Source organism: Thamnophis elegans, chromosome 6 (genome assembly GCF_009769535.1).
Source record: "Thamnophis elegans isolate rThaEle1 chromosome 6, rThaEle1.pri, whole genome shotgun sequence".
Taxonomy (NCBI): domain Eukaryota; kingdom Metazoa; phylum Chordata; class Lepidosauria; order Squamata; family Colubridae; genus Thamnophis; species Thamnophis elegans.
In genome coordinates this window covers 59,864,247-59,889,649 of record NC_045546.1, presented here as the reverse complement: position 1 = coordinate 59,889,649, position 25,403 = coordinate 59,864,247, and the positions used below count along the sequence as shown (strand labels likewise).

The 25,403-nt window shown below is 40.1% G+C and overlaps 1 protein-coding gene across 5 annotated transcripts in view; it reads right to left on the bottom strand.

Annotated features, from left to right (window-relative positions):
* CASK (calcium/calmodulin dependent serine protein kinase) overlaps positions 1–25,403 on the bottom strand; it is a 316,647-nt gene that overhangs the window by 91,913 nt on the left and 199,331 nt on the right. For all 5 annotated transcript variants that reach the window (XM_032219765.1, XM_032219762.1, XM_032219764.1 and 2 more), the window contains exon 10: positions 22,280–22,379. In XM_032219765.1, the coding sequence (XP_032075656.1) occupies positions 22,280–22,379 (100 nt within the window). The remainder of the gene's footprint in view (positions 1–22,279; positions 22,380–25,403) is intronic.

Below are 25,403 nucleotides of genomic sequence, written 5' to 3'. Positions count from 1 at the left end.
TAATTTGGGCTAGCCGAGCCCTCAACGGCGCCTATGGCACTGCTCAGAACAGTTAACCTTCCTCCTTCATATCTATCAATATCCAAATGTTTGAATCACAAATCCAACAATCTTTCAAAATGAACAAAGAGCTGAAGGAAAACAGTCCTGCGAGCTGAGACTGAATTGAAACACTAGGGACCGTTGCCAAGGAGACGTGTCTTCAGAATTTCAATTCCGTCAACTAGCTAGAACAACCCATCCTGGACTCTTCCATCGATACCATGGAGAATTCTTAATTTATAAATCCCAGTTATAGAAACAGGAGCTAGAAATTGACTTAGAAAAGTAATGTGACTTCGCAAGCAATTTTATGCTGCATGACAGCATAATAAACCTACTGATGCTCATTAAATCAACTTGGAAGTTCCAGATAGTATAAACTGAAAATAGAGCATAATTGGGGGATTTTTTCACACATCTGAGAGAAATTAATTTCAAAAACTTCAGAGAAAAGTTGGACTATAAAAATGTTGTAGGAAAATAAAAATGCAGAAGGATAGAGAGTCAGAAAACAGAGGACATAATTGAAATTTTTTAAAAAGGAAATACGGGAAGTCCTCAACGTACGACTACAATGGAGCCCAAATTTGTTGTTAAGTGAGGCATTTGTAAAGTGACTTTTGCCCCATCTTACGACTTTTCTTGCCACAATTGTTAAATGAATCACTGCAGTTGATAAGTTAGTAACCTGGTTGTTAAGTGAATCTGGTTTCCCCATTGACTTTCCTTGTCAGGCTGTTGCAAAATGGGATCAGGTGACCTTGGGACACAGCAATGGTCATAAATATGAACAAATATCTGAATTTTGATCACATAATTATGTGCAAAGGTCATAATTGTGAAAAGTGGTTGTAAGTCATTTTTTTCAGTGCATCTGTAACTTTGAACAGTCACTAAATGAACTATTGTAAGTGGAGGACTACCTGTAAAGGGAACAGTACACAAAACAGTATGCCTATACCAGGAAGTTTCTAATGTGATATGATTTAATCCTAAAGCTCAAAACAAAACATCTTTGCTATATTAGGAGACAGAACATTATCAAAGATGACTTAGGACCAATGTATATAATTATTTGGGGCTTACAGTAACATATAGATTATTTTAAAAATAAATCTGCTTTTGTAGTTATGATTATCGTGTTTCAGTGTGATTGAGCTTCTCTTCTGAAATAGGTTTGAAAAATGGGGATTCAACAAGTAGTTGTTAAAATCTTGGAATCCTAGTGGACAACCATTTAAATAGGAGCTAGCCGTGTGCAGCAGTTGCCAAAAAAGCCAACACAGTTCTAGTGCATAAACAGAGGGACAGAATCAAGATCACATGAAGTGTTAATACCACTTTATAATGCCTTGGTAAGGCCACACTTGGAATACTGCATTCAGTTTTGGTCGCCACGATGTAAAAAAGATGTGGAGACTCTAGAAAGAGTGCAGAGAAGAACAACAAAGATGATTAGGGAACCGGAGGCTAAAACATATGAAGAACGGTTGCAGGAACTGGGGATGTCTAGTTTAATAGAAAGAAGGATTAGGGGAGACATGATATCAGTGTTCCAATATCTCATGGGTAGCCACAAAGAAGAGGGAGTCAAACTATTCTCCAAAGCATCTGAGGGTAGAATAAGAAGCATTGGGTGGAAATTAATCAAGGAGAGAAGCAACTTAGAACTGAGGAGAAATTTCCTGACAGTTAGAACTATTAATCAGTGGAACAACTTGCCTCTAGAAGTTGTGAATGCTCCAACACTAGAAGTTTTCAGAAGATGTTGGATAACCATTTGTCTGAAGTGGTGTAGGGTTTCCTGCATAGGCAGGGGGTTGGAGTAGAAGACCTCCAAGGTCCCTTCCAACTCTGTTATTCTATTCTAAGGGGAAGGTAATTTTGCAATAACTGTAATTATTGTGAAGAAAAAAACATTGTTATATATTCAATATGGCTTAAATAAATCAATTTTGATTATGATTAAACCTTTGAAGTACTAGTAGTCTTGTTTAACAGAAAAATACAAATTCAAGTGATGTGTGAGACCTGTAATATAACAATAGGTTTTTCAATTCTGTAGGGAGAAGGATCCATGCATTTCTCTAGGCTTATTTTGCCTATCCCACAAGGGAATTTCAATTAGGATTAGTAGAAATAATGGAAAAAGAGAGACCTCTGATGCACAGGATAAAGAAGATATTAACAAACAACTTACTCTTTTAAATAAGTTGAACTAAGTGAAAATATTTTTTCCCAAGTCATGGATTGTAATTTTGAGAAATTTGAGAGAATAATGGAAATCATGTCCTTATATTTAGAAAGCAAGGAAAAGAAAATCCACAAAATTGGATATGATATTATACTAAACCAAACCAAAAAGGTTAAATAAGAATATATGAGCATTTATAAAAGACAATTGCTAGAAATCAAAACAAATTGATAAAGAATAAATAATATCCAGTCAATCTTACTTCATCTTTTTTGGGGTAAGCATCACTGCATTATAAGAATACTATTGACACAGTATATTTTGATTTAATATCTTTTTAACAAGATTTCCTAACATTTTTCTTTAAATGTATCAAGTTAATTGGGCAATTGTATTCAATTACAGTAGTGCTTATTAATAGTTCTGAACAAAGGTTTCTAATAACCCATTTCCCCCAAAATAAGACCTCCCGGATAATAAGCCCAATCGAACTTTTGAGCACTTGCGCTAAAATAAGCCCTCACCCGAAAAATAGCCTCGCCCCAAATATTGCAACACAGCAGCAGCCCAGAGGTGACCACGCTCGCTGCCTCCTGCACCTCAAAAATAATAAGAGCTCTCTGAAAATAAGACCAAGCGCCTATTTTGGGGGTCAAAAGAAAATAATACCCTGTCTTATTTTCGGGGAAACACAGTAGAATATATTATAAATTGCATGTCGACAGTGAAGAAACATAAAATTGTTCTGAGATCTCAAATGAAAGACATATTGCCCATTTAAATAGATGATGAATAATACTTCTGTTATAAAAAATGGTTGAGGAAGATAGATCTTGCTAACATTCATGCCACTCATATAAAAGTTATTCATTCAAACTATTACTAACTTTTTACAGACATGGAGATTTAACATAAGTAATATGCCTTTTAATATAATGTATGTTTGAATGTGTCTCAGTTATGATCCTCTTGTTCCATCAAAGATCAAAGTCAGATCAAGAATATTTTAGATAGATATTGCACAATCTCTAGCATTACTGCTCAGTAATAAAAATGGAATACTAAATGAATAAAAATGGAAGAATACTAATATTTTAATTAAGCTTTTTAATTACATTTTGGTAAGAAAGAAGTTAAGTAATACCTGCATTAAATCATGAAATTATAAACACCAGAAAGTAATGCTCAGTTGTTAATATTTGTATATAAATATATATATACAGTTTTTTGGATTCTGTAAGTCTGTTCTTCTTTTATCTATTTATTTATATACTGTTATTATTTTTTACAAATAACTCAAGGCAACAAACATCCAATGCCTCTTCCTCATCCTGCTTTCCCCACAACAACAATCCTGTGAGGTAGGTTAGCTTGAAAGACTGTGATTGACCAAAAATCACTGAACTGGCCTTTGATAACTAAGGTGGGATTTGAACATATGCTCTCCTGTTTTCTATAAAGATTTAAGCTTTTCTTTCTTGTGCCATTAAGAGACAGATACTCTAAAAGTATCTATCATGAACAGTTGCTGCAACCTTGTTTGAAAAAGAATTCTTCCCTCAAATTAAACTTTTAAAACAAATAATTTTAATTGTACTGATAGTCCTCAATTTACAACAATTCATTTAGTGACCATTCAAAGTTACAATGTCATTGAAAAAAGTGACATGACTGTTTTTCACACTTATAATCATTGCAACATCCCCATGGTCATATGATAAATATTCGGATGCTTGGCAACTGGTTCTTATTTGTGACATTTGTAGTGTCTGAGGATCAGCTTTTGTGACCTTCAGGCAAGCAAAATCAATGGGGAAGTCAGATCCACTTAACAACCATGTTGCTAACTTAACAACTGCAGTGATTCACTTAACAACTGTGACAAGAAAGGTGGTAAAATGGGGCAAAATTCACTTAACAAATGTCTTGCTTAGCAACATACTTTTTTGGTAGTAAGTTGAGGACTACCTGCATTCAGCTTCTACCATGAGCATATTGAAATAAAAATTTCCTGTTCTTTATTCTTTAATTGCTTAGATAGTATTAAAATTAGAAAATGTTGAGCAAGGAAAAAGCTGATTTAATCATGCAAAGCCAAACATAATAGCTAAATGCATAGCTTTAGTGGAAAACAAAGGGATACCTACTTTCTGCAGCTAGAAGTCCTAGCAGGAAGGCAGCATTTAGACAAACAACAAATAGTATGAGGATTTCAAAACAATTGTAAAAGCTGCAATTAGAAGCATTAGCATAGCCACAACAAAACAAAATAAATTAAAACCCACCACACTTTATTAAGTTGAAAAAAAATGCAGTATATGACAAGGATTTACATTATATTTTCACAGTGCTGCACATCCAACTTTTTAATAATTATTAGATTTGAAATTTAAGGAAGTACAAAATACTTACTGCCTGTTATACTATGTTTAAGTGAGGAAGCTCATTTATTTTGTTATATAAACAGTTAACACACGTATATCACAGATTTACATATTTTAATGAATATAGGTTACAACTGTTAATAACTTTATTGAGATCAATTTATTAAAATCAAAAATTATACATCAATCTGTGAAATTAAAGTTGGCTTAATCATAAGTTTAATATTCTCAATTAACAATTAAAAATCAATACTGCTTTTATTAAATTTGAAATAAAAATTTATGTTCTAAAAACAAGTAATAATAACCCCAATAAAATTATGATAACAATTTCAGTACTGTGAATGAATTCAGGTACAATGTCAGAAATGCAATGTGATGCAACCAACTAATGTTATTGTATTTATAGGAATATGAACACACACAGACACACACACACACACGTATGAAATTGCTACCTTGAACTTAATACCTATAAAACTACAAAGTGATGCAACCAACCAATTTTATTGTAATTATAGGAACGTAAGTATGTATGTATATATATGAAATTGCTACCTTGAACTTCATACGTATAGCTTATTTTTCATATTTTACTGTCAGTTAAAACTTAACTAAACTCTTTTCTTACAAAATAAAATAAATACAAATACAAAATAATGTACTACTTTCATTTCAGAAATGAAATATTATAAATACATATACATACTGTATATGCAAAACAGATAAAATAAAAACATAAATGTAGCTAAATAAATATTGAATCCATTAATATTTTAGTAGCACTTATACCTTTTAATTTCTTCAGAAAATGTGAAAATTTAAATGATGCCCATCAGAAGCACGAAGGACCTATATAATAATTGTCTTTTTTTAAAATTATAACATTTATTTATAGAAATTCTTCATTGATTGTAGTACTAACTACAAAACAGGACTTATCTTTAGCAATTTCCCCCCCAAAGATATTTTCATTTTATTCCATACTAGGTAATCAGAAATTAGGAGATTAAAACATATTCCCACTCCATTCACAAATACATAATCAAATGAATTATATTTTAACGTTAGATTAGTGCCATATATAAAAGAATGATGTAATAGATCAATTCTATCCACAATTATTCTGGAGCTATCAGATCTGGGTTAGAGTGATTTCTAGATGGCAGTAAAGAGACAGATTTTGCCTGATCTTATAACTATCACGTAATCAGAAATCTCACTGTATTTAACAGCATTAATTCCAGCCTATAAATTACATAGCAAGATGGGAAACACCACTCTTGTAGAAACCTGTAAACCTGATAGAGGTAACCCATCTACTTTAGCACATTGAGCGCAAACTTTTCTGCTCAGTCAGATTTGAAAAGAAAAAGTATTTTCACAGCAGAAAGGGGAAAATACCCTAGAAAATACCCTATGTATAAGATTGAGCAGGCAGAGGACAGAGTGGTAGAACAAGTCAGAATCAGGAAAAGCAAACCATGATCATTTACGACTATTAATGGTTATGCAGAAAACCATGAGTAACTAAAGCTATGGTATGGAAATAAATCAATTGCTATTAATATAAAACTTCTCTGAAAGCTTTTTTTCTTAAATATTACTAAAATTATATATATTATGTGGATTCTCCTTAATGTATGAGGACTTTATGTATTTTGAGCTGCACATGCATCAAGAGAAGAGCTGTATGTGGAAAAAGAGATAATATGTTCATATTACAGAACAAACCAAAATCATCCCCCCGCCTTATTGATGCAAATTGGGGGTGACAGATGGGGAGGAGTGGGACGGGGAAGGAATGATATTTCCAACTCCTGGGCCGACTGGCCTTCCCGGCAGTGCTTTCTCTGCCTTTCTGCATTGGCTGTCAAAGATGAGGTTTTTGTGGGCAGAAGAGGTTGCCCCACCCACCACCACCCAGATGCCTTCACTTCCCGCAAGCATTTCTTTGCCTACCTCATTTCCAGCTGCATTGCATTTCTCGCTGCATCATGTCTGCAGCATCCATGCTGGCTGCCCCTTCCGGGCCGGAGATAGAATGCCACTGCGTTTTAAGTGCCAGTAGATGCCTTCCCTCTGGCAGGCCTGGGCAACTGTTGGAGACAGAGACAGGCTCGTTTCAGTGCCTGGTGTCCAGATGCCCTCACTTCCCCCAAGCCTTTCTTTGCCTACCTGATTTCCAAGTCAGTCACGCTTCTCCATCCCGTTTTTCATCATTGTGTGCAGGGAAACAAATTTGTGGGACTAAAAAAAAATTCAATCAATCAATTCTAACTTTGTGAGATCTTTTCTTTTCATGAGAAGTTGGAATTGACTGAACTTTTTTTTGTAGTCCCACAAACTTTTGTTTCCCTGCACATGATGGTGAGAAATGGGACGGAGAAACGCGATGGACCTGGAAATCAGGTAGGCAAAAAAAATGTTTTGGGGAAGTGAGGGCATCTGGGTGCCAGGCGCTGAAATGGGCCGTCTGTCTCCAGTTGCTCAGAACCGCCAGAGGGAATGCCGGAATCTATTGACACTTAAACCCAGTGGCATTCCAGCTCTGGCTGGGAAGGGGCAGCTGGCATGGGCACTGCAGGCAAGATGCCCACTCACTTCAGCATCCTTCCTGACTTTCTGGCACTCCACTGGCACTTTTGCCCTTGGCTGCTGCCTTATACGCAGGCACAGCGAGCCAGGCTGAGGCACTGCGGGCCAGAGGGATTGAAATGGACACTATTCAACAGGTTTGCTGAACTCTACAAAGATTGAACTGGTGCGAACCACCTGAATCCCATCACTGAAATGCACAAAGAAAGAGATATAGACTAATATAACTATGCTTGCTCAGCTTAGCAAGCATAGTTATATTAGTAAATCATATTAGTTTCACTATTTTTATGATTTCCAACTACAGGTGATCCTTGATTTATGATCACATTTGAGCCTAGAATTTCAGTTGCTGAATGAAACAGTTGTTAAATGAGATGTCATATGACAACCACTATGCTGGCTCATCTATTTGCTATTGTCAATCACCTATGTGGGTTGTTAAGTGGAGTGAGGGACTGCTTCAACAGGTTGGAGAGGCCCTGGGTTCTCTGGTACATATAAATCTGCTGTGGGTCAGGAGGCCTAAATTGGTTCCAACCCAGTTAGCCACCTGAGGAATCTCAGGTTTGTTGCAGACACTACATAAGCAAAGCTACTATGTCCTTGTGGGTAGGGCCTGCTGCCAATTCAGCTATGCAGGTGACCCTGAGCTGGCTTCAGGGGCTACTGACATACATAAAGCTGTTGTGGTCCTAAATTTGGGTCAATTGTTGAGTACCCAAAATGCAGTCAAGTGACTGCAGGGGGGAGGAGGGCTGTTCGACCTTTGGACTTAAATACCTTTTGCGGGTCCATTGTAAGTCAAGGGCTACCTTTCTTATTCCTCTAATAAGGCAAAAGATCATGGGAAAGAAAAAATAAGAATTTGCTTCAATTGGGCTATGAGGGGGAAAAAATGCAAGAGGGTACAAATATCCTCAAAAGTCTGCCTACTATGCCTTCCTACAAGATTTGCACTGAGACTGTTACAGAAGAAAACTTTCTGCTGTTTCAAATATTCTCCAAACACCAGTGTAAGTATGGCTACAATTAAAGTCACAGAAGACAAAAAACAGCGAAAAATAACTTTCATTTTTCTTTTTGTACTAGTATTTTAAAAGAGCAAGATAATTGCCTTTATTTCTCATGTGTTATAACAAATGACCAAGTTATTTTCTTTGGTAGTGGAGTTGTCAATATTAATAATATAATGCAACTTTTAATAAGCAGAAACTTTGTATAAAAAGTATATGTCAGATGCGACTTCATTTAATAATCAGGAAAGAAACCACTCAACTCCATTTGTTTGAAATCAAGTGGACGTTTACTAATTATAAACGAACAGTAGCAAAGCTAAGCTGAATCTGGTTAATTAGGCGCGAAAGCAAAGAATATCATGTATAATTCAATCCCCTCCCCTTGGCACCCCAGTCCATAGTCCAATTATAATGCACCCAACTGTCAGGTGGGAGATAACTTCAAAAGACATCACCAGGATGGAATGCCGGACAGTTAACCTTGGCAGGAAACTCCCTTCCTCCACATGCGCAGTAAGATGGTCAGGTCAGCATCTAGAATCTTCCTCCAGCACATCATGATTCCCCTCCCAAATACCATGCCCCCCCTCCCCATTACAATGGCAGCCGAAGCAGCAGCAAAGCAGAGGCTGACATCCGGCCCTCCTCCAGAAAAGGACGGTCAGACCTGCAGAAACGAAAAGAACACAAACAGACACACAACAATACATAAAAGAGAGAAAGGGTAAGGGAGAGAAAAAAAACAAAAGAAAGTAAAAATTAGGAGATTGTCCGACAATCAGGGCTTGTCCGGATAAGCAGAGTAGAACTTGCGGAGCAGACGAGGCGCCCGAACATGGGACCCGTCAACCCATTCAGTGTGAGACGGGGGAAAATGCTTCCAAGCCACCAGGTACTGAACACGGTTTTGCTGCTTACGAGAGTCCAGAATCTCACGGATCTCAAAATGTTGCTCACCCTCAATCAAAAGCGGAGCGGGGGGAGGAGGGAGAGGTGGTCTCAAAGAAGAAGTGCAGAGAGGCTTCAGGAGATTAACATGAAAAACAGGGTAAACCCGGTTGAGATGCTTAGGCAACTGGAGACGGACAGAAACAGGGTTGATGATTTTGACAATGGGAAACGGGCCAACATATTTGGGCCCCAATTTCTTTGATTTCTGGGGTGTTTGAAGAAATCTAGTGGATAAATAAACTTGATCACCAACTTTGTACTCATAGGGCTTAGTCCGTTTCTTATCAGCCTGTTTTTTATGAGCGCGGTGCGCAGCATCCAGTGTCTGGAGAGCCAAAGGCCAAATGACCCGAAGGCGATTACTCCACTCGGACAGCGACGACACTTGCGGCTGCTCGCGAGGAATCTCAGGAATGGGCACAAAATCCTGGCCGAACACCACACGAAAAGAGATAAAACCAGTGCTGCTGTGGACGGAATTATTGTAAGCCACCTCAGCATGCGGCAACAAATCCACCCAATCATCCTGCTGGTAGTTGATGAAACAAATATTGTTTCAGTACAGAATTAGTCCTTTCACAAGCCCCATTAGTCTGAGGGTGGTGGGAGGAGCTTAGCCCCTGGGCGGAGCCAATCCGCTTCAGAAATGCTTTCCAGAAGAGGGAGGTGAACTGAATACCCCTGTCCGAAATGATGCGGTTGGGCACCCCATGCAAGTGATAAATACGATAAATAGCGAGAGATTTAGCAGAGGGGATCTTGGAGCAAGGGATGAAATGGACCTGTTTGGAGAATAAGTCCGTAACAACCCAAATAACAGTGTGTCCCTGACTTTCTGGAAGTTCGACAATGAAATCCATGGAGATATTCCATGAGGCCACTGGGCAAGCCACCGCCTGGAGTAACCCTTGGGGCTTACCCGGAGGGCGTTTAGCGGCAGCACAAATGGGACAACTGGCAACATATGTCTCAATGTCCTTTTTCAACGAGGGCCACCAAAATTGCCGCTTGATGAGGTGTAGAGTCTTGACGAACCCAAAGTGCCCAGCCATTCGGGAGTCATGAGCCCATTGAAGAACAACGGGTCTAATGGACACAGGAACATATAACTTCGCTCCAATCCAAGGCAATTCATCCTTCATAGTGCATTCATTCATGTGCTGTTGGAACCAGTCATCTCCAGTAAGGGCCTTTTTTAGGTTAGAAAGAAAGTCCTGAGTGACCTCCACCTTAGAAGTTGCTTGACGTCTAGTAACAACAGGAGCAGCGAGGCTCTTTGTGGGAATGACAGGCTGGACCACACTGAGCTTAGAATAGTTGTACTGAGGGAGTCTGGACAAAGCATCAGCCATAAAATTCTTCCCCCCTGGAATGTATTTCAAGGTAAAATTGAATCTATTGAAATGCTGAGCCCAGCGCATCTGCTTAGGAGAAAGTTTTCTGGGCGTTCTCAAAGCCTCCAAATTTTTATGGTCAGTCCACACCTCGAAAGGGTGTTTGGCACCCTCCAGAAAATGGCACCACGTGGACAAAGCCCAGCGAACAGCAAAAGCTTTTTTCTCCCAAATGGCCCAACGTCTCTCCGTGTCGGTCAATTTGCGAGAGGTGTAAGCGCAGGGTTGTAATTTACCTTGGCTATTAGCTTGAAGTAGTACAGCACCCACAGCCAGTCACTGGCGTCAGCTTGGACCACAAAAGGTTCGTCCATGTCCAGGTGTTTGAGAACTGGTTCCTCTGCAAAAAGGCGTTTTAATTTCTCTAAAGCAGCTTGACAGTCCATATTCCAATCCAGCGGCTTGCTAGGTTTGGGTTTGGCCCCTCCCTTAGACTTAAGGAGGTTAGTTATTAGGAGAGCTATCTTAGCAAAGGAGGGAATAAATTGATGGTAGAAATTAGCAAAACCCAAAAACTTTTGCAATTGCTTACGTGTACGAGGGGCCTCCCACTCGGTGACCGCTTTGACCTTAGCGGGGTCCATTTCAATACCCCTGTGTGAGATGCGATAGCCCAGGTAATCAACCTTCTCATGATGGAATTCGCACTTGGATAATTTGGCATAGAGTTCAGCCGCCCAGAGTTTTTTTTAGCACTGTGCGAACAAGCCTCACGTGTTCTTTACTTCCATGTAAATAAGGATATCATCTAAATAGACGATAACTCCTTTGTAAAGATGGTCATGTAAAACCTTATTAATCAGCTGCATGAAAACTGCTAGCGCCCCCTGTAGGCCAAACGGCATTACTCGAAATTGGAAACAACCAAGGGGGCATTGAAAGCAGTTTTCCATTTGTCCCCCTCTTTAATTCTGACTCTATAGTACGCTTCTCTTAAGTCCAACTTAGTGAAAATACGGCCCTTCCCCAGTTGGTCCAGCATGTCCTTCATCAGTGGTAATGGGTACAGGTTCTGAGCTGAGATGCAGTTCAGGTTTTTGAAGTTCACACACAATCTGAGGGAGCCATCTTTCTTTTCTCTGAACAATACTGGCGCTGCTACCTTGGGTCTTGCTGGCTCAATGAAACCCCTTTCCAAGTTTTCATCAATGAATTTCCTCATTTCCTCCATCTCTTTAGGGGACATTGAATATATTTGGGGCTTTGGAAGCTTTACTCCAGGTAAAATATCAATGGTGCAATCTGTGGGTCTGTGAGGGGGCAATTTATCAGAAGATTTCTCACTAAAAACATCCTTGAGGTCCCAATATTCTTTTGGAATTCTTTCCTCCCCCTCAATTCTCTCCTGCCCCCTGGCTGCCAGTGTGGGGGTAGTAGTATCAGAGGCTAGAGTTTCAACTTTCCCCTCAGGGGGTGTGGTTGTTCGAATCCGTAACCAAATCCAGTTAATGCGTGGGTTCCATCTACGGAGCCAGGGGAGTCCTAAGATAAGGGGCTGGTCCATCCCTGGGGCCACAATAAAAGTTATTAATTCCTGGTGGTACCTATCCACATCTCGATGGGTTCAGTGGAAAAATGAGCAGGGCCCCCTCCTGCAATAGAACCCTCAATTTGGCAAAAAGGAATAGGGACTTTTAAAGTCTTTAATTTTAAGCCCAGTTTCTCCACCATCACAAAGCTTATCATGCAACGGGAACACCCAGAGTCTAATAGAGCTAAAAGTTTCTCTGTTGCGCCAGAGGAGGGCACTCTAAACTCAATTGGGATAAGCATAGGACCAGATCGGGAACTTACCCAGCACTGAGAATTCTCATCATCAGATTCGTCAGACGAGCTGGGGCTTCCGTCTCCCTCCTCCTCTGGCTCGAAGCGTCAAGAAACATTCTCAGCAGCGAAGGCAGCCTCCCTCCTCTTGCTTGGAGTCTTCTCCGGTTTCCCCTCCCTCCGGGGGAGGGAGCGGGTTGAGTCAGTTTGATGCGGCAATTCATAGCACAATGCCCCTCCTTTCCGCAGCGGAAACAAGCGAAAGGCTTGGCTTTTCCCACAAAACTTCCCCTTCCTTTACTCCTTGGGCGGGGGGAGGGTTAGGAGGTGCTGGGAGATTTCTCAACTTCTCCCTCTCTCATGCAACGCAATGTGACTAAATCCAATTCCACATCTGCTGCGTTTTCATACCAAGTTTCTAAACGACGGGGAAGGTGTCTGTTTATGCATTGCTGATAAACATCTTTATCCAAGCCATCAGCGAATTGATCCAGCAAGGCCTCTTCCGACCACTCCCTCATATAGGCTGACAATTCCTGAAATTCCTGCACATAGTCAGGCACAGTTTTCTTTTCCTGTTTAAGGGCCGTAAAATTCAGCCTAGTGCGACGCTCGGTCAAAGGGTCGTCGAACCTTCTTCTCATGGCTGCCATAAATTCATCAAAATTCCTCAGGAGAGGGGAATTGCATTTATGTAGCCCGACCATCCAGTCGGCCGCTTTCTTCTCCAAAGCCATTAACACCATTCTCACTTTAGTTTCATCTGTTTCTAAATCAGGCCCATATATTTCCATATAATTCCAGACCTGAATAATAAACAACCCGAGGCCTCTGGGGTCTCCATCATATTTTATGCTTAAGGGTGGGACCTTAGCCATCCTGCGTCGCCTGCCCCCCCCTGCTCTTGGAATGTCTCTAGCCACAGGGGGGGAGGCTGGTTCTGGGTTTTCTTGTGCACATCCTCCTTCGGCCCCTCCAGTTTCCCTTAAGCCATGCATTGAGTACCTTTTCTCCAGCTCCTCTGTTGGCTCCCTTTCCACAGCTCTCTCTCGAATTTGACATTCACTCCATGCCTCTTCGAGGAGCCTCATGGCATGGGAAATTTTGTAGTCTTTTTCTTCAATGCCACTCCAGCCAGCCACTGTTTTTTTCTTTGGCCTCCTCGTGAGTCCAGCTTGTAATTCCTCAGGTTCCTCTTTCTGTCCCACACCCCAAGTCCATCTGGGACGGACAGCTGGTTCTTCCACTCTCAGTTCGGCCAGTCTTTCTGTTAGAGATGGTCATGCCGCTGCCACCACTTCTTCCTCCTGGTCACTTTCATGCAAAGATATTTTTTTTTCTTCTTGTGAGGGCACCCCCCTCGGAAGTTGTTCGCTCTGGGATGGGTGCGATTGAGATTCAGCTTATTGTCAGATGCGACTTCATTTAATAATCAGGAAAGAAACCACTCAGCTCCATTTGTTTGAAATCAAGTGTACTTTTACTAATTATAAACGAACAGTAGCAAAGCTAAGCTGAATCTGGTTAATTAGGCACGAAAGCAAAGAATATCATGTATAATTCAATCCCCTCCCCTTGGCACCCCAGTCCATAGTCCAATTATAATGCACCCAACTGTCAGGTGGGAGATAACTTCAAAAGACATCACCAGGATGGAATGCCAGACAGTTAACCTTGGCGGAAAACTCCCTTCCTCCACATGCACAGTAAGATGGTCAGGTCAGCGTCTAGAATCTTCCTCCAGCACATCATGATTCCCCTCCCAAATACCATGCCCCCCCCTCCCCGTTACAATGGCAGCCAAAGCAGCAGCAAAGCAGAGGCTGACAGTATATTTGTATTTGTTTATACCAAGTCTTTACTATGCCTACATAGTTGATTACATCTGTCTTCAAATTTTCAAAAATGTTAAAATACGGTTGGGGATTTGCTCAACTCTAGAGTGACTTCAGACTGATTTGGACATTTAAAATATGACATTGACATTGAATCTTTATTGATTAGCCCTTGAGCAATCAATAAAGTGCAAAGTTCCAGAAACAAATAATTACTAAAATTCAATAAAAGCAATTTAAAATGGAATTGGGATAAAATGTGATTTCAAATGGAATTGGAATAAAATATAGTCTAAAATGAAATTGGAATAGAATACAATAATTTAAGATATAGATCAAATATGATATTATTATATTTCGGTGTAACCTCTGAAATCTACCCCAATCAGTCTCACATATGCAGATCTCGACCAAACCATTTTGTTTAAGTACTGTGCTGTACTAAATGTTATTTTTAAGTTCTGGCCGCACATAAGGTAAATTGTTTTGATATGGGGATTCCAATGGTATATAGACCAAGGTACCTGTCTCTCACCCCCTTACACAAGCAACAATCAAATAGGATGTGAGGTCTTCTACCTCTGCCGCTCTGCAAATGCAGAAGTGCTCATTGTAGGGTATAGAATGGAATCTCCTATATCTGACCATTGTGTCCAGCTGTTAGAATCTCGTTCGTGTAAATATCTTCCTAAGATGTTTTGGCAATTGTTAACTTCAAACAGCTGTCTACTTGAAAAGTATGTTTGTATTTACTCAGCCATTTCAAGTTACCCACCTTACTAAGGATAGCTACACTATATTGCCAAAAGCATTCGCTCACAACTGCTTCTGATTATATAGATGGGTGAGCGAATACTTTTGTCAATATAGTGTATATCATTTTGTGCTTCTATATCCTTAATTCTTTGGGCAGCTCTTTTTTTAAATTGTTCTCCTGTTACACAAGAGATAGGAAGCTTCTTACAAAATTTGTTAGTTTGGTGATCCAGGAGATTTTGTGATTGTAATTTTATGTGCTCTAGTAGACATAACTTGGGAAGTCTATCAATTTCCATTTCATTGACTTTGCACCAATCAATGAATATGCTCTAATTTTGGATAGTGCATGAATTGTATGAATTCCCAATTCAGCTCTAACTGCTTCAGCAGATGTTCTTGGATCTACACCCAAAATACATCTCATGTGCCGGGACTGTGTTTGTTCTAGAACTGTGGTTAAATATAGACCCCCAAGCCTACATATATGAGCACAGGGGTAACCTTAGCTTTATAAACCTTAATTAAGGGGGCTAGGGAACCTGGGTAACTATGGTTCTTTAGTTTAAGCAGTAAATTCAAGCAGGCTTTTGCTCTGAATGTACTCTGCTGATGATGGCAAGCCCAAGATCCAGTCTTGGAAAAAGTTACACCTAAATATACAAAGGTGTTGACCTGTTCAATTGGTTCACCATCTAATTGCTACTTATGTCTCTGATGGTGTTTTCCAAACACCATTATTTTTTATTTAGATTTACTGATGATTAGGGAGTTATCCTGGCAATAAGAGCTGAATCTTCTTAATAGCCTACATAATCCTACTAGTGAATATGATAATAAAATCATATCATCAGCATAAAGCAAGTTGTTACAGCAAGTATTTAGGCTTGTCGATTTGTGTACCATGGGATCCTTCATTAACGCTGGCACGTTGTTGGTATATAAACTAAATAATAATGGGATCAGGATACACCCTTGCCTTACTCCTTTATTTGTGTGAATCCTATTAGTCAGAGCCCCATTAACCCCATACTGCACCCTCAAACAGGTACTTGTGTAAAGGGCTTTAATGAAAGCCAGGAGTCTAGTTTCTATTTTAAGAGATGTCAATTTACTCCAGAGTACTTCTCTGTTTACCATATTAAATGCTGCTGTAAGGTTTATGAAAGCAGCAAACAGGGATCTCCTCTTATATGCATAAGCTTTGTTTAAAACCTGCTTGTTCTTTTGTGAAGATATTGTTTTCCTCTACCCAGATTTCAATTCTGTTCAAAAGGTACCTAGCATATATTTTTGCTGCAATGTCAATCAGGTTAATGGGCCTATAATTACTAGGATCCTTTTTATTCCCTTTTTTATATATTGGAACAACTATTACCATCTTCCACCCATCTGGTATATGGCAGGTGTTATTTATTTATGTGTATAAAAAGACTTACCAATACTGGACCCCACCAATTGGGAAATTTCTTGAATAATTCTGCTGGTAAAAAATCCTCACCTGGGGATTTATGGATTGTATCTCCTTTTCCCAGACTAGTGGCCAATGGGGGGGGGGATTCTAGGGTTTACTAGATTACTGTTTAAAGACAGTTTCTCTACAGGTTCTGTGGAACCAAACAAACACTGATAATAATTCGCCCAGTCCTCAGCAGAGATTGGTATATCAAACGCAAATCTCCATTCCTTCAGGACACCAGCTACACCAGCTACAGAGTGCCAAAATATTACTGAGTTATAACTTTTGGCAGCCAACTCGAGTTCTGACCAGACTGAAACTTTTTTTCTTTAATGTTATAATTTTTTTAATATTCCCTTCTTGTGTGCAACATCTCAGCTTATATAGGAGAAGTAGGATTCCTTTGGGCAAGCCTCATGGCTGCCTTCAATTTCTTTTTCAGTGACTGGCATTCAGGATCAAACCAACAGGGTCTACCCACTCGGGCTCTTTTTGTAGCAGGTTTCGTTGTTAAGTGTTTCTTTAGAATATTACAGACATTAGAGAATGCATTGAAGGCTGACAGCCAGTCAGTAGTAGATGATTGGATTGTTCTAGCCCACTTAGTAGCATTCTCTGTTTTAAGGCAATCTATTATTGCCTTAGTATCAACTTTGGCCCAAATTAACTTTTTATTTTGGACCACCTCTACCTTTTTGGTGAGCCATCGGTCAGCTATGTTATATTGTCTTAAATCTGAGCGGCCTCGCAATGTCTCAAGTACAGGCTGATGATCGCTGCTTGACCCAGTACACTGCTTGAATTGTCTGAGTGGTATGTGTAAGGATACATATAATTCATATAAGTATAATCTTTATTGTTATTGTACTTAAATATAATGAAATTGGTTTTAACCTCACTGGTGCAAATTATAACAGAAATGAAAAAAGAAAGAAAAAAAAACTAGCATGTGCATGAAGTGATTGTAGTTGTATTTAAAAGTCTCACAGCCCAAGGATAGAAACTATCTTTAAACCTGTTTGTTCGGCTGGCTATACTTTGATGTTTTCTGCACAATGGCAGAAGTGCAAAGAGACACTGACCAGGGTGTGAATCATCTCTGAGTATCTTCCTTACTCTGCTAAATCAGCGAGATCTGGCAATGTCATCCAGTGGTGTCAGAGGGCAACCAATGGTTTCTTGTGCCAAATTGATCACTCTCTGTAGTGCCTTCCTGTCCTCAGCTGTTAAACCAGCATACCATACTGTAATACAATATGAGAGGACACTTTCTATGGTGGACCGATAGAAAGAGGTCATCAACCCTTGTTCCACCTGATTTTTCCCAGGACTCTTAAGGAAATGAACTCTCTGTTGGGCCTTTCCAATCACCAGAGACGTGTTGTTTTTCCAGGTGAGTTCTTTACTAATAAGCACTCCCAAGAATTTAAAAGAGGAAACCCTCTCCACACAGCCCCCCCTCGATATACAGTGGGGCAGGTTCCTCTCTGTGCTTCCAGAAATCTAGCACCATCTTCTTTGTCTTACTAGTATTTAGATGCAAGTTGTTTCTTGAGCACCATGTGGATACCTTCTGGACTTCTTCCCTGTACGCTGCAAACTTTATTATGGTGTTGGATGGATCAGAGGATATGCAGTCATATGTATACAGTAAGTACAGGTATGGGCTGAGCACACAGCCCTGAGGGGAGCCTGTGCTGAGCTTCAGCGTGGAAGATGTAAAGGACCCAACCCTTACTGTTTGTGGACAATCCGTCAGGAAGTCTTTGATCCATTCACAAGTGAGGGGAGGGAAATTCAGATCAGTCAACTTTTCAATGAGAATTCCTGGTAAGATGGTGTTAAAGGCCGAGCTATAGTCTATAAAAAGCATTCTGAAATAATACCCAGATTTTTCAAGGTGGCTCAGTGCAATATGTACTGGTGATGGTGTCTCCTGTCGACCTGTTGCCTCCATAAGCAAACTGGTGTTGATCAAAATTTGGTGGAAGACAGGACCTGAGGTGTTGTAGGACCAATCTCTAAAGCACTTCATCACTATAGATGTCAGTGCAATGGGTCTACAGTCATTCAAACTTTTTATGGCTGCTTTCTTCGGAACTGGGATAATTGTGGCTGTCTTCAAGCATGATGGGACTCTAGCCTGTTACAGGGAGAGGTTAAAAATCCTTGTCGGGACCCCTGTTAATTGTTCAACACAGGTTTTTACCACTTTCCCCAACACCCCGTCTTGACCTGAAGCTTGGTTGGGATTTACAGCCTTCAGCTCAGCTCTCACTTGATGTTCATCCAGGGTGAGTGGCTGGAGGTCAGACGGCCTTTGGGCTAGAGCCATAGAGATTGATCTTTTGACCTCAAAGCGGGTGAAGAAGCTATTTAGCTCCTCTACTAGCAGGGCATTAGCATTGGCTATTTTTTTCGTATTGCCCTTATAGTTGGTTAGGTGTTGTAGCCCCTGCCACACCTGGGAGGTATCCTTACCTCCCAGAATTTGGAGATTACCCTTAAAAATTAAGGAGACTAGAATCAGGCCAGCAGCATTACTTTTGCAGTCTCTCTCTCTCTCTCTCTCTCGAGAGCCACTGAGAATGGTTATCAAAAACTCACCTGGGACTCCCTTCTTCTGATGGAGCTCATACAAAGAGGGACCCAACCTAGCAGTCAAATCTCCTAGTAATACCACTATGGATTGAGGATACAATACAGATATATCATCTATGACAGTGATGGTTAACCTGTTGTTGGGTGCCAAAAATGCAAGGGCGTTTGCCAGCACCCATAATGCAAAGCACACACACCTCCATGTGTATGAACGCATAACCCCCCCCCCCAAAGCGCTGCACTACTCGCCTCCAAGCTGAGCTTGGTATTTCCTCTGGGGTGGGGGAGGCCATTTTTGCCCTCCTCAGGCTTCAGCAAAAGCGTCTGGAGGCTGGGGAGGGCGAAAAACAGTCCCAACGGGCCAACCAGAAGTTCTGTGGCCTGTTGGGTCTGTTCTTTGCCCTCCCCAGCCTCCGGAGGCTTTCCTAAAGCCAGGGAGGACGAAAATGGCTTCCTCCAGCCCTCCAAGGCCAAAAATCAGCTGGCTGGCGTGCGCATACGCACTGGAGCTGTCGGCTTGCATGCCAGCAGATATGGCTCCGTGTGCCACATAGGTTTACCATCAGGGACCTAGGATAACTTCCAAGCCAATCCAGTATTCAGAGTTATAATACTTGGATGTGTTTGGAGGGATATACACATTTACCAGTATTAACTTGAACTTTTCATATTCAAATTTGACAGCTAGGAAGTACGAATACTTATCTTCGTTATATAGTTTCTTCCCCTGCCATTGCAACTCTTGCTTTATAAGAATGCATAGCCCTCCAGAGTGTCTCCCTTTGTTTTTTGTTTTTTTGGGCTGGGGAGGCCCATCCCTGAAAGCCTGGCAGTTGTACTGGTTTGTCCACTTAAGTTAACCAGGTTTCTTGTAAGGCTATTACGTCAAATCTAGGGATTAGTCCACTATCAACCCTCCCTTTCCAGCCAGCTACGTTCCAGGTCATCATCTGTATGGAGTTCCTGGATGCAAGGTGGTCTGGCTTGGTTGGTTGGCTAGCTGGTAAAAATTCTGGATGTCAACTTGATGTTGGAGCCAGGTTGATATCATCTATGCTTCCCATATTAACACAATTGTTGTGAGATTCAATATTTCATGGTTGCAGAACTTGTTGATGCTCCTCTATATCTTAATTGCCAGTGTCCTTCTGCTCTTGCTCCAAGAATGAGATTTTTTCAAATAGGCAGGTATACCAGCTTAGATCTACAAATGTGGATTTATGTCCATTTATGGAGGGATGTAGCTGAGGATTTATCTTGTGAGAAGATGTTGTGGAAACTTCTAAGTCAAATGAGGATGGCAGCTTGATTATATTCTTAGTGTTTGTTGTCTTAGGGGGTACTGTGTGATGAAGCCCTTTTTCTTTCAGCTGTTTCTCAGAGTCTGGGTCAGTCAGTGCAGTTACCCCCGTCAGCCTGTGTGACACTACCTTTTTTTACTATTGAGCTAAAGGCAGATTGATGGTTAAATATATTGTCACAAGGTTGAGCGATTAGTGGATCCAAATTAAATATAAGTTTTGCTGTAGACTGAGTTGTTGTCAGAGCCTCTTTTAGATCATCCAATCTTTGAATAATATTACTAATTCAGATTCAGGCAATGCACTGAATAGGTCAATCAGCATTTCTTCTGGCACATTCTTAGCAGTTTCGGCAGGTGTGGGTAACACAGTTTGTATATCACTCCTTTGCCTTCTCAAGGTTAATTCAGCTGCAGCAGCCTCAGGCTTAGCAGTGTGAGGGCTGTTGGAGTCTGGATTTAAAGCAACAGTTCCCTCTTGGTTATGCTGTTTCAGGAGTGGGCACACTTTGAGCAGAAGACCCATATTGGAAATATTGAAAAGGTACTTAGAAAGGGCTTCATTCTAAAGAGCATAGAGAGAATTGTGGGCTTGAACGATAGGAGAATTCTCATACATTGCCTTCTCACTGGCAGCCACTCTGCATGTAGTAGATCTATCAGAGTGAATTCACAGTGGAGCAGCTGGTTCAGGGACAGCCTAACAGCGCCCTCTATTCACTCTGTTGTCATATACGTGCAAGGTAACCTGGTTAGTTTGCAGACTGTAGTTATACTGGTCATCTCTTAGGCCTTTGCCTGACTGAGTGTTTTCTTTTTGAGTGTTCACATTTTTGGAAAGAAGACAAGGCCCTTCTCTAGTTTCATTTTCTGAATTAGCCATCCCATATCTATCCGTGGTTGAACTCCCAAGTCTTTCGGCAGTATTTGGGTGGCTCCTAACAAACTTTGCAAAAGATTCTTTCAGGCAGTCAACCTTATTTATGACAGTTGATAAAAGTTCATAGATTGCGTTTACAGTTTGAGCTGTAAGCAAACATTGTCTAGAGAGGAAATCTGTCACATTTCCCTCCTTTAAATTTATTACATCTCCCTCCTGTGCAAGGAAGATTGCTGCTGAGTTCCAAGGAGGGGAACCATTCTCTGAGAGGGAGGACAGTTCTACATTCTGTTTGCTTTCAAGTTCAGTTTGTAAGTCCCATTCCAATGAGTCACATAAATTAAATTTATTTGATAAGGCGACTGCAGATGAGTTACTTACTGGAACAGACTGCCTGTTCGCAGTATAATCTTCAATTTTCTGCTGCTTCAATGGCTTGGATGAACTATCTGCTGCTGAGTGCTGTTTCTTTCTCCTTTTTCCCATTCTTAAAAATCCTGGCTTGTATTGTTAAAATGTATCTAAAACGAATGGTAGCCACACTATATGTGTTTTTATAAAAGTCCGGTATAGATTAAAAATAGATTAGAAATGAGTTAAAAATATAAAAATACATACATACATACATACATACATACATACATACATACATACAAAAACCTAATTTACAATCTACCGTGTTTCCCCTAAAATACGACAGGGTCTTATTTTCTTTTGACGTCCAAAATAAGCACTTGGCCTTATTTTTTGGGAGGTCTTATTATTTTTGAGGTGCAGGAGACGGCGAGCGTGATCACCTCATGGCTGCTGCTGTGTTGCAATATTTTCGGGGAGGGCTTATTTTGGGGGGAGGGTTTATTTGAGCACATGCGCTCAAAACCCCGATTGGGCTTATTATCCGGGAGGTCTTATTTTTGGGGAAACAGGGTTTGATTTGATTTTGATTTAATAAATTTATAGGCCGCCCAATCCCGAAGGACTTTTTTTGTATGGTCTATGGGAAAAATTCTGTAAAGCCAAATTTATCTTAATGAGGTCTTACCTGGTTCTGGAAGCATCTGTAAAACTATGTCATAGCTAAATATACTTTTGATAAAAGTACCTGAGGAAGTTGGGTCTTCCGAGAAATCTGGCAGTTCTTCAGGGGGATCACCATAGAAGGAATTGAATTTGTGGCTTGATACAGCTGCCAGTACTGCCCCCTAGATAAATAAAAACCTGTTACTAACTGCACATCAGTGTTATTTCAACAAATATTATGAATCACTTTAGATTAATATTCACCATTGAAAATTAATGAAAAGAATCTTAAGTGTTTGCAAATAAAACTGGTTATTTGCAATAGTGTGGAAGTTTTCAACTGGACATACATTTCTGAAAAAAAATTAGAACTGTACAAGATAGCTACTGGTTATCTGTAAAGAGACTTAGTGCCATATATGCCTCCAGGATAGTAAAAAAAAGCTTCTTTTCTTTGGTCTTTTATAAAAGCATTATGGATTAGCATACATATCTGCTTTGTCCTTGAAACTGATAGATTATATATACTCTTAATAGTGAAAAATTTGAACACTTCTGTTCTCTGCTGGACATATCTTTTAGTTGAGAATGAAACATTCACAATTGTTTTTCTTGTGTAGTAACATCATTTTTCTGAAGGCAGAAGATGGCAAAAAGAACTCACTGCCCTAGACTTAATTCTTCTTAATGAACATAACAAATTACAAGAAGAATAACGTTGGAAGGAGTTTTTAGAGCATTAATTCCAATACCATGCTCATTGCATGAATACAAATTGTCTAGCCTGTGCCTGAATATATTGAAAGTGAGTCTATCATCTCTTTGGGCAATTGGTTCCACTAGGAAGTTTTTCTAACACTGGAATCTGCCTCCTGCAATTTAAAGAAATTGTTTTATATTTTAATTCTGGAATGATTCATAACAGATACTGATTGTCTTCTGTGTGACATCCTCTCCAGTACATGGACATTCTTCACAGGATTGCTCCTAGCTTGTTAATAGCAATAGCAATAGCAGTTAGACTTATATACCGCTTCATAGGGCTTTCAGCCCTCTCTAAGCGGTTTACAGAGTCAGCATATTGCCCCCAACAATAATCCGGCTCATTTTACCCACCTTGGAAGGATAGAAGGCTGAGTCAACCCTGAGCCGGTGAGATTTGAACAGCCGAACTGCAGAACTGCAGTCAGCTGAAGTAGCCTGCAGTGCTGCATTTAACCACTGCGCCATCTCGGCTCCTTAATCATCTTTGCAGCTTTTTTTCTCAACCTGTTTACATTTTTCTGAATCATTCTTAAAAATATCATGCCCAGAACTAGATACAATATATTATTTGCAAAATGATCAAACTAAAATTGTGGGATCATTATTTCCCATAATCTGGAAATTTTATTTATGTTGACGCAGTCTAAAATATTATCTGCCCTTTTTACTATACAAATGATCTGTCTGCACTTAATTATTATTCTAAAATCTTTTTCACAAGTACTATTGCCAAATATATTGTATGAATACATTCTATTCATTTGCTAATTCCATTATTTCATTCCATTTCTCTAACCTAATTGTTTAGATTTTATTCCTATTTTCAACATTCTAATAAGATTCTATTACATATTTCCAGATGGCAATGTATCATCTATTAATTTGGTAACACATTTTCCTTATCCTTCATCCAAGTCAGTTATAAAAATATTGAAAAGTGGAAACTAAACAATAAATGTGAAGTTTGAATCATGGTTACCAAGCCTCCATACTCAAATATCTATCTACTGAATTATGCCAAAAACTAAAAAAAGAAATCTCTAATTAAAAAACATAACAAAGAATGTGACAGATAATAATGAAATCGGACAAAAATGTTCTTCAAATTTTTGTTAATATACTAGAAAATAACCAAGAAGCTAGTTTTATTGAGATATGCAAAACAATTCTTGAAATGAAAGGGACAGGTATTAGTTTTCTTTAAAATGTTTCTGCAAAAGAATTGTATTATTTATGTGATACCTTTGATAGCCTGGGCAGAACTGGGGGGGATCCTCCCATCTCCCTCTTCTTATTATTCTGTCCCTCTACATTTTCCTTTCTTTCTTCCCCTTTCCTTCTTTTTCCTTCCTTGGTCTCTTCCCCTCTTTCCTTCTTTTTCTTTCCTCTTTCCCTTTCTCCTTTCCTGTCCTTTCTTGGATGCTCAAATGCGAAAGGGGAAATATTTCTCGATGCTTTCTCGTCTTGTGATCAAATGCCACTTTTGCTAGTAGTTTATGGCCACTTAAAAACAGAACAAACCAGTTTATCCCATGCTTGCATTTAGTGGGGGTGTCCACAGACAACAATACAGCAAAACTGTCAAAACGGTGGCTGTGATAGTTGATCAGAGCTTCTCTGTTTTTTGTTTTTTTTAATGTGCAACAGATTTAGTGTTTAGGAACAGAGGTAAGTTAGTTGCTTTTCTATGAATACATAATCCTTAAAAGGGCTCTCCTGTAGTGACCCTGCCATGGTCTAATTCAGGCTGGAAATATAGTAAAGGAAAATATTTTCCTTTACTCTATTTTGTCCTGTTTTGCCACTGGAAATGGCTCTTTGCAACATACAAGGAGGGGATACTTTCCTAAGAGCTCACAATTCAAGAATACCAATGTACACACATTTGCTAATCTAATGCACCTTTCGTTAAGTGGACATGTGGTATCTCAGGGAGGGAAAGGCTGAAGGGAGGGGGATATTGATTGAACAGGACCTCAAGGCTTCCCTGACTCACTAGATCTCATCCCCCCCCCCCGCTTCCTGCCACAGCACACTCACTTACTTTGCAAAGATCTGTCACCTCTCTGCCACTGTTTCTTTGCCTTTGAGGGAGGGGAGAGTTGGCTTGGAAATGCTTTTGGCGCTGAAAAGGTATGCTCCTAGGTGCCATTTCGCATGGGTTAAGGCAACCATCCTCTTTTGAAGAGAATCAGAGACTCAGAAACTTTCATTCTCGGAATGAAAAGCGTTTGCAGTGCCTATCTTCTGCTCTCCCTGCAAACTCCTTTCTGCCACCGCTCTGGCAGGGATGGTCCCTGTCCACTAAAATCCCCTGTAGATGGAGTTCCTACAACAAGCCATCCCATGGCCAGAGCCAGGAGGATTGCCATGGAATTAGAAGGGCGCAGGAACCAACGCCATCCATGGCCTGGATGGACTGCTTGCTCGTGTGCGCCGAC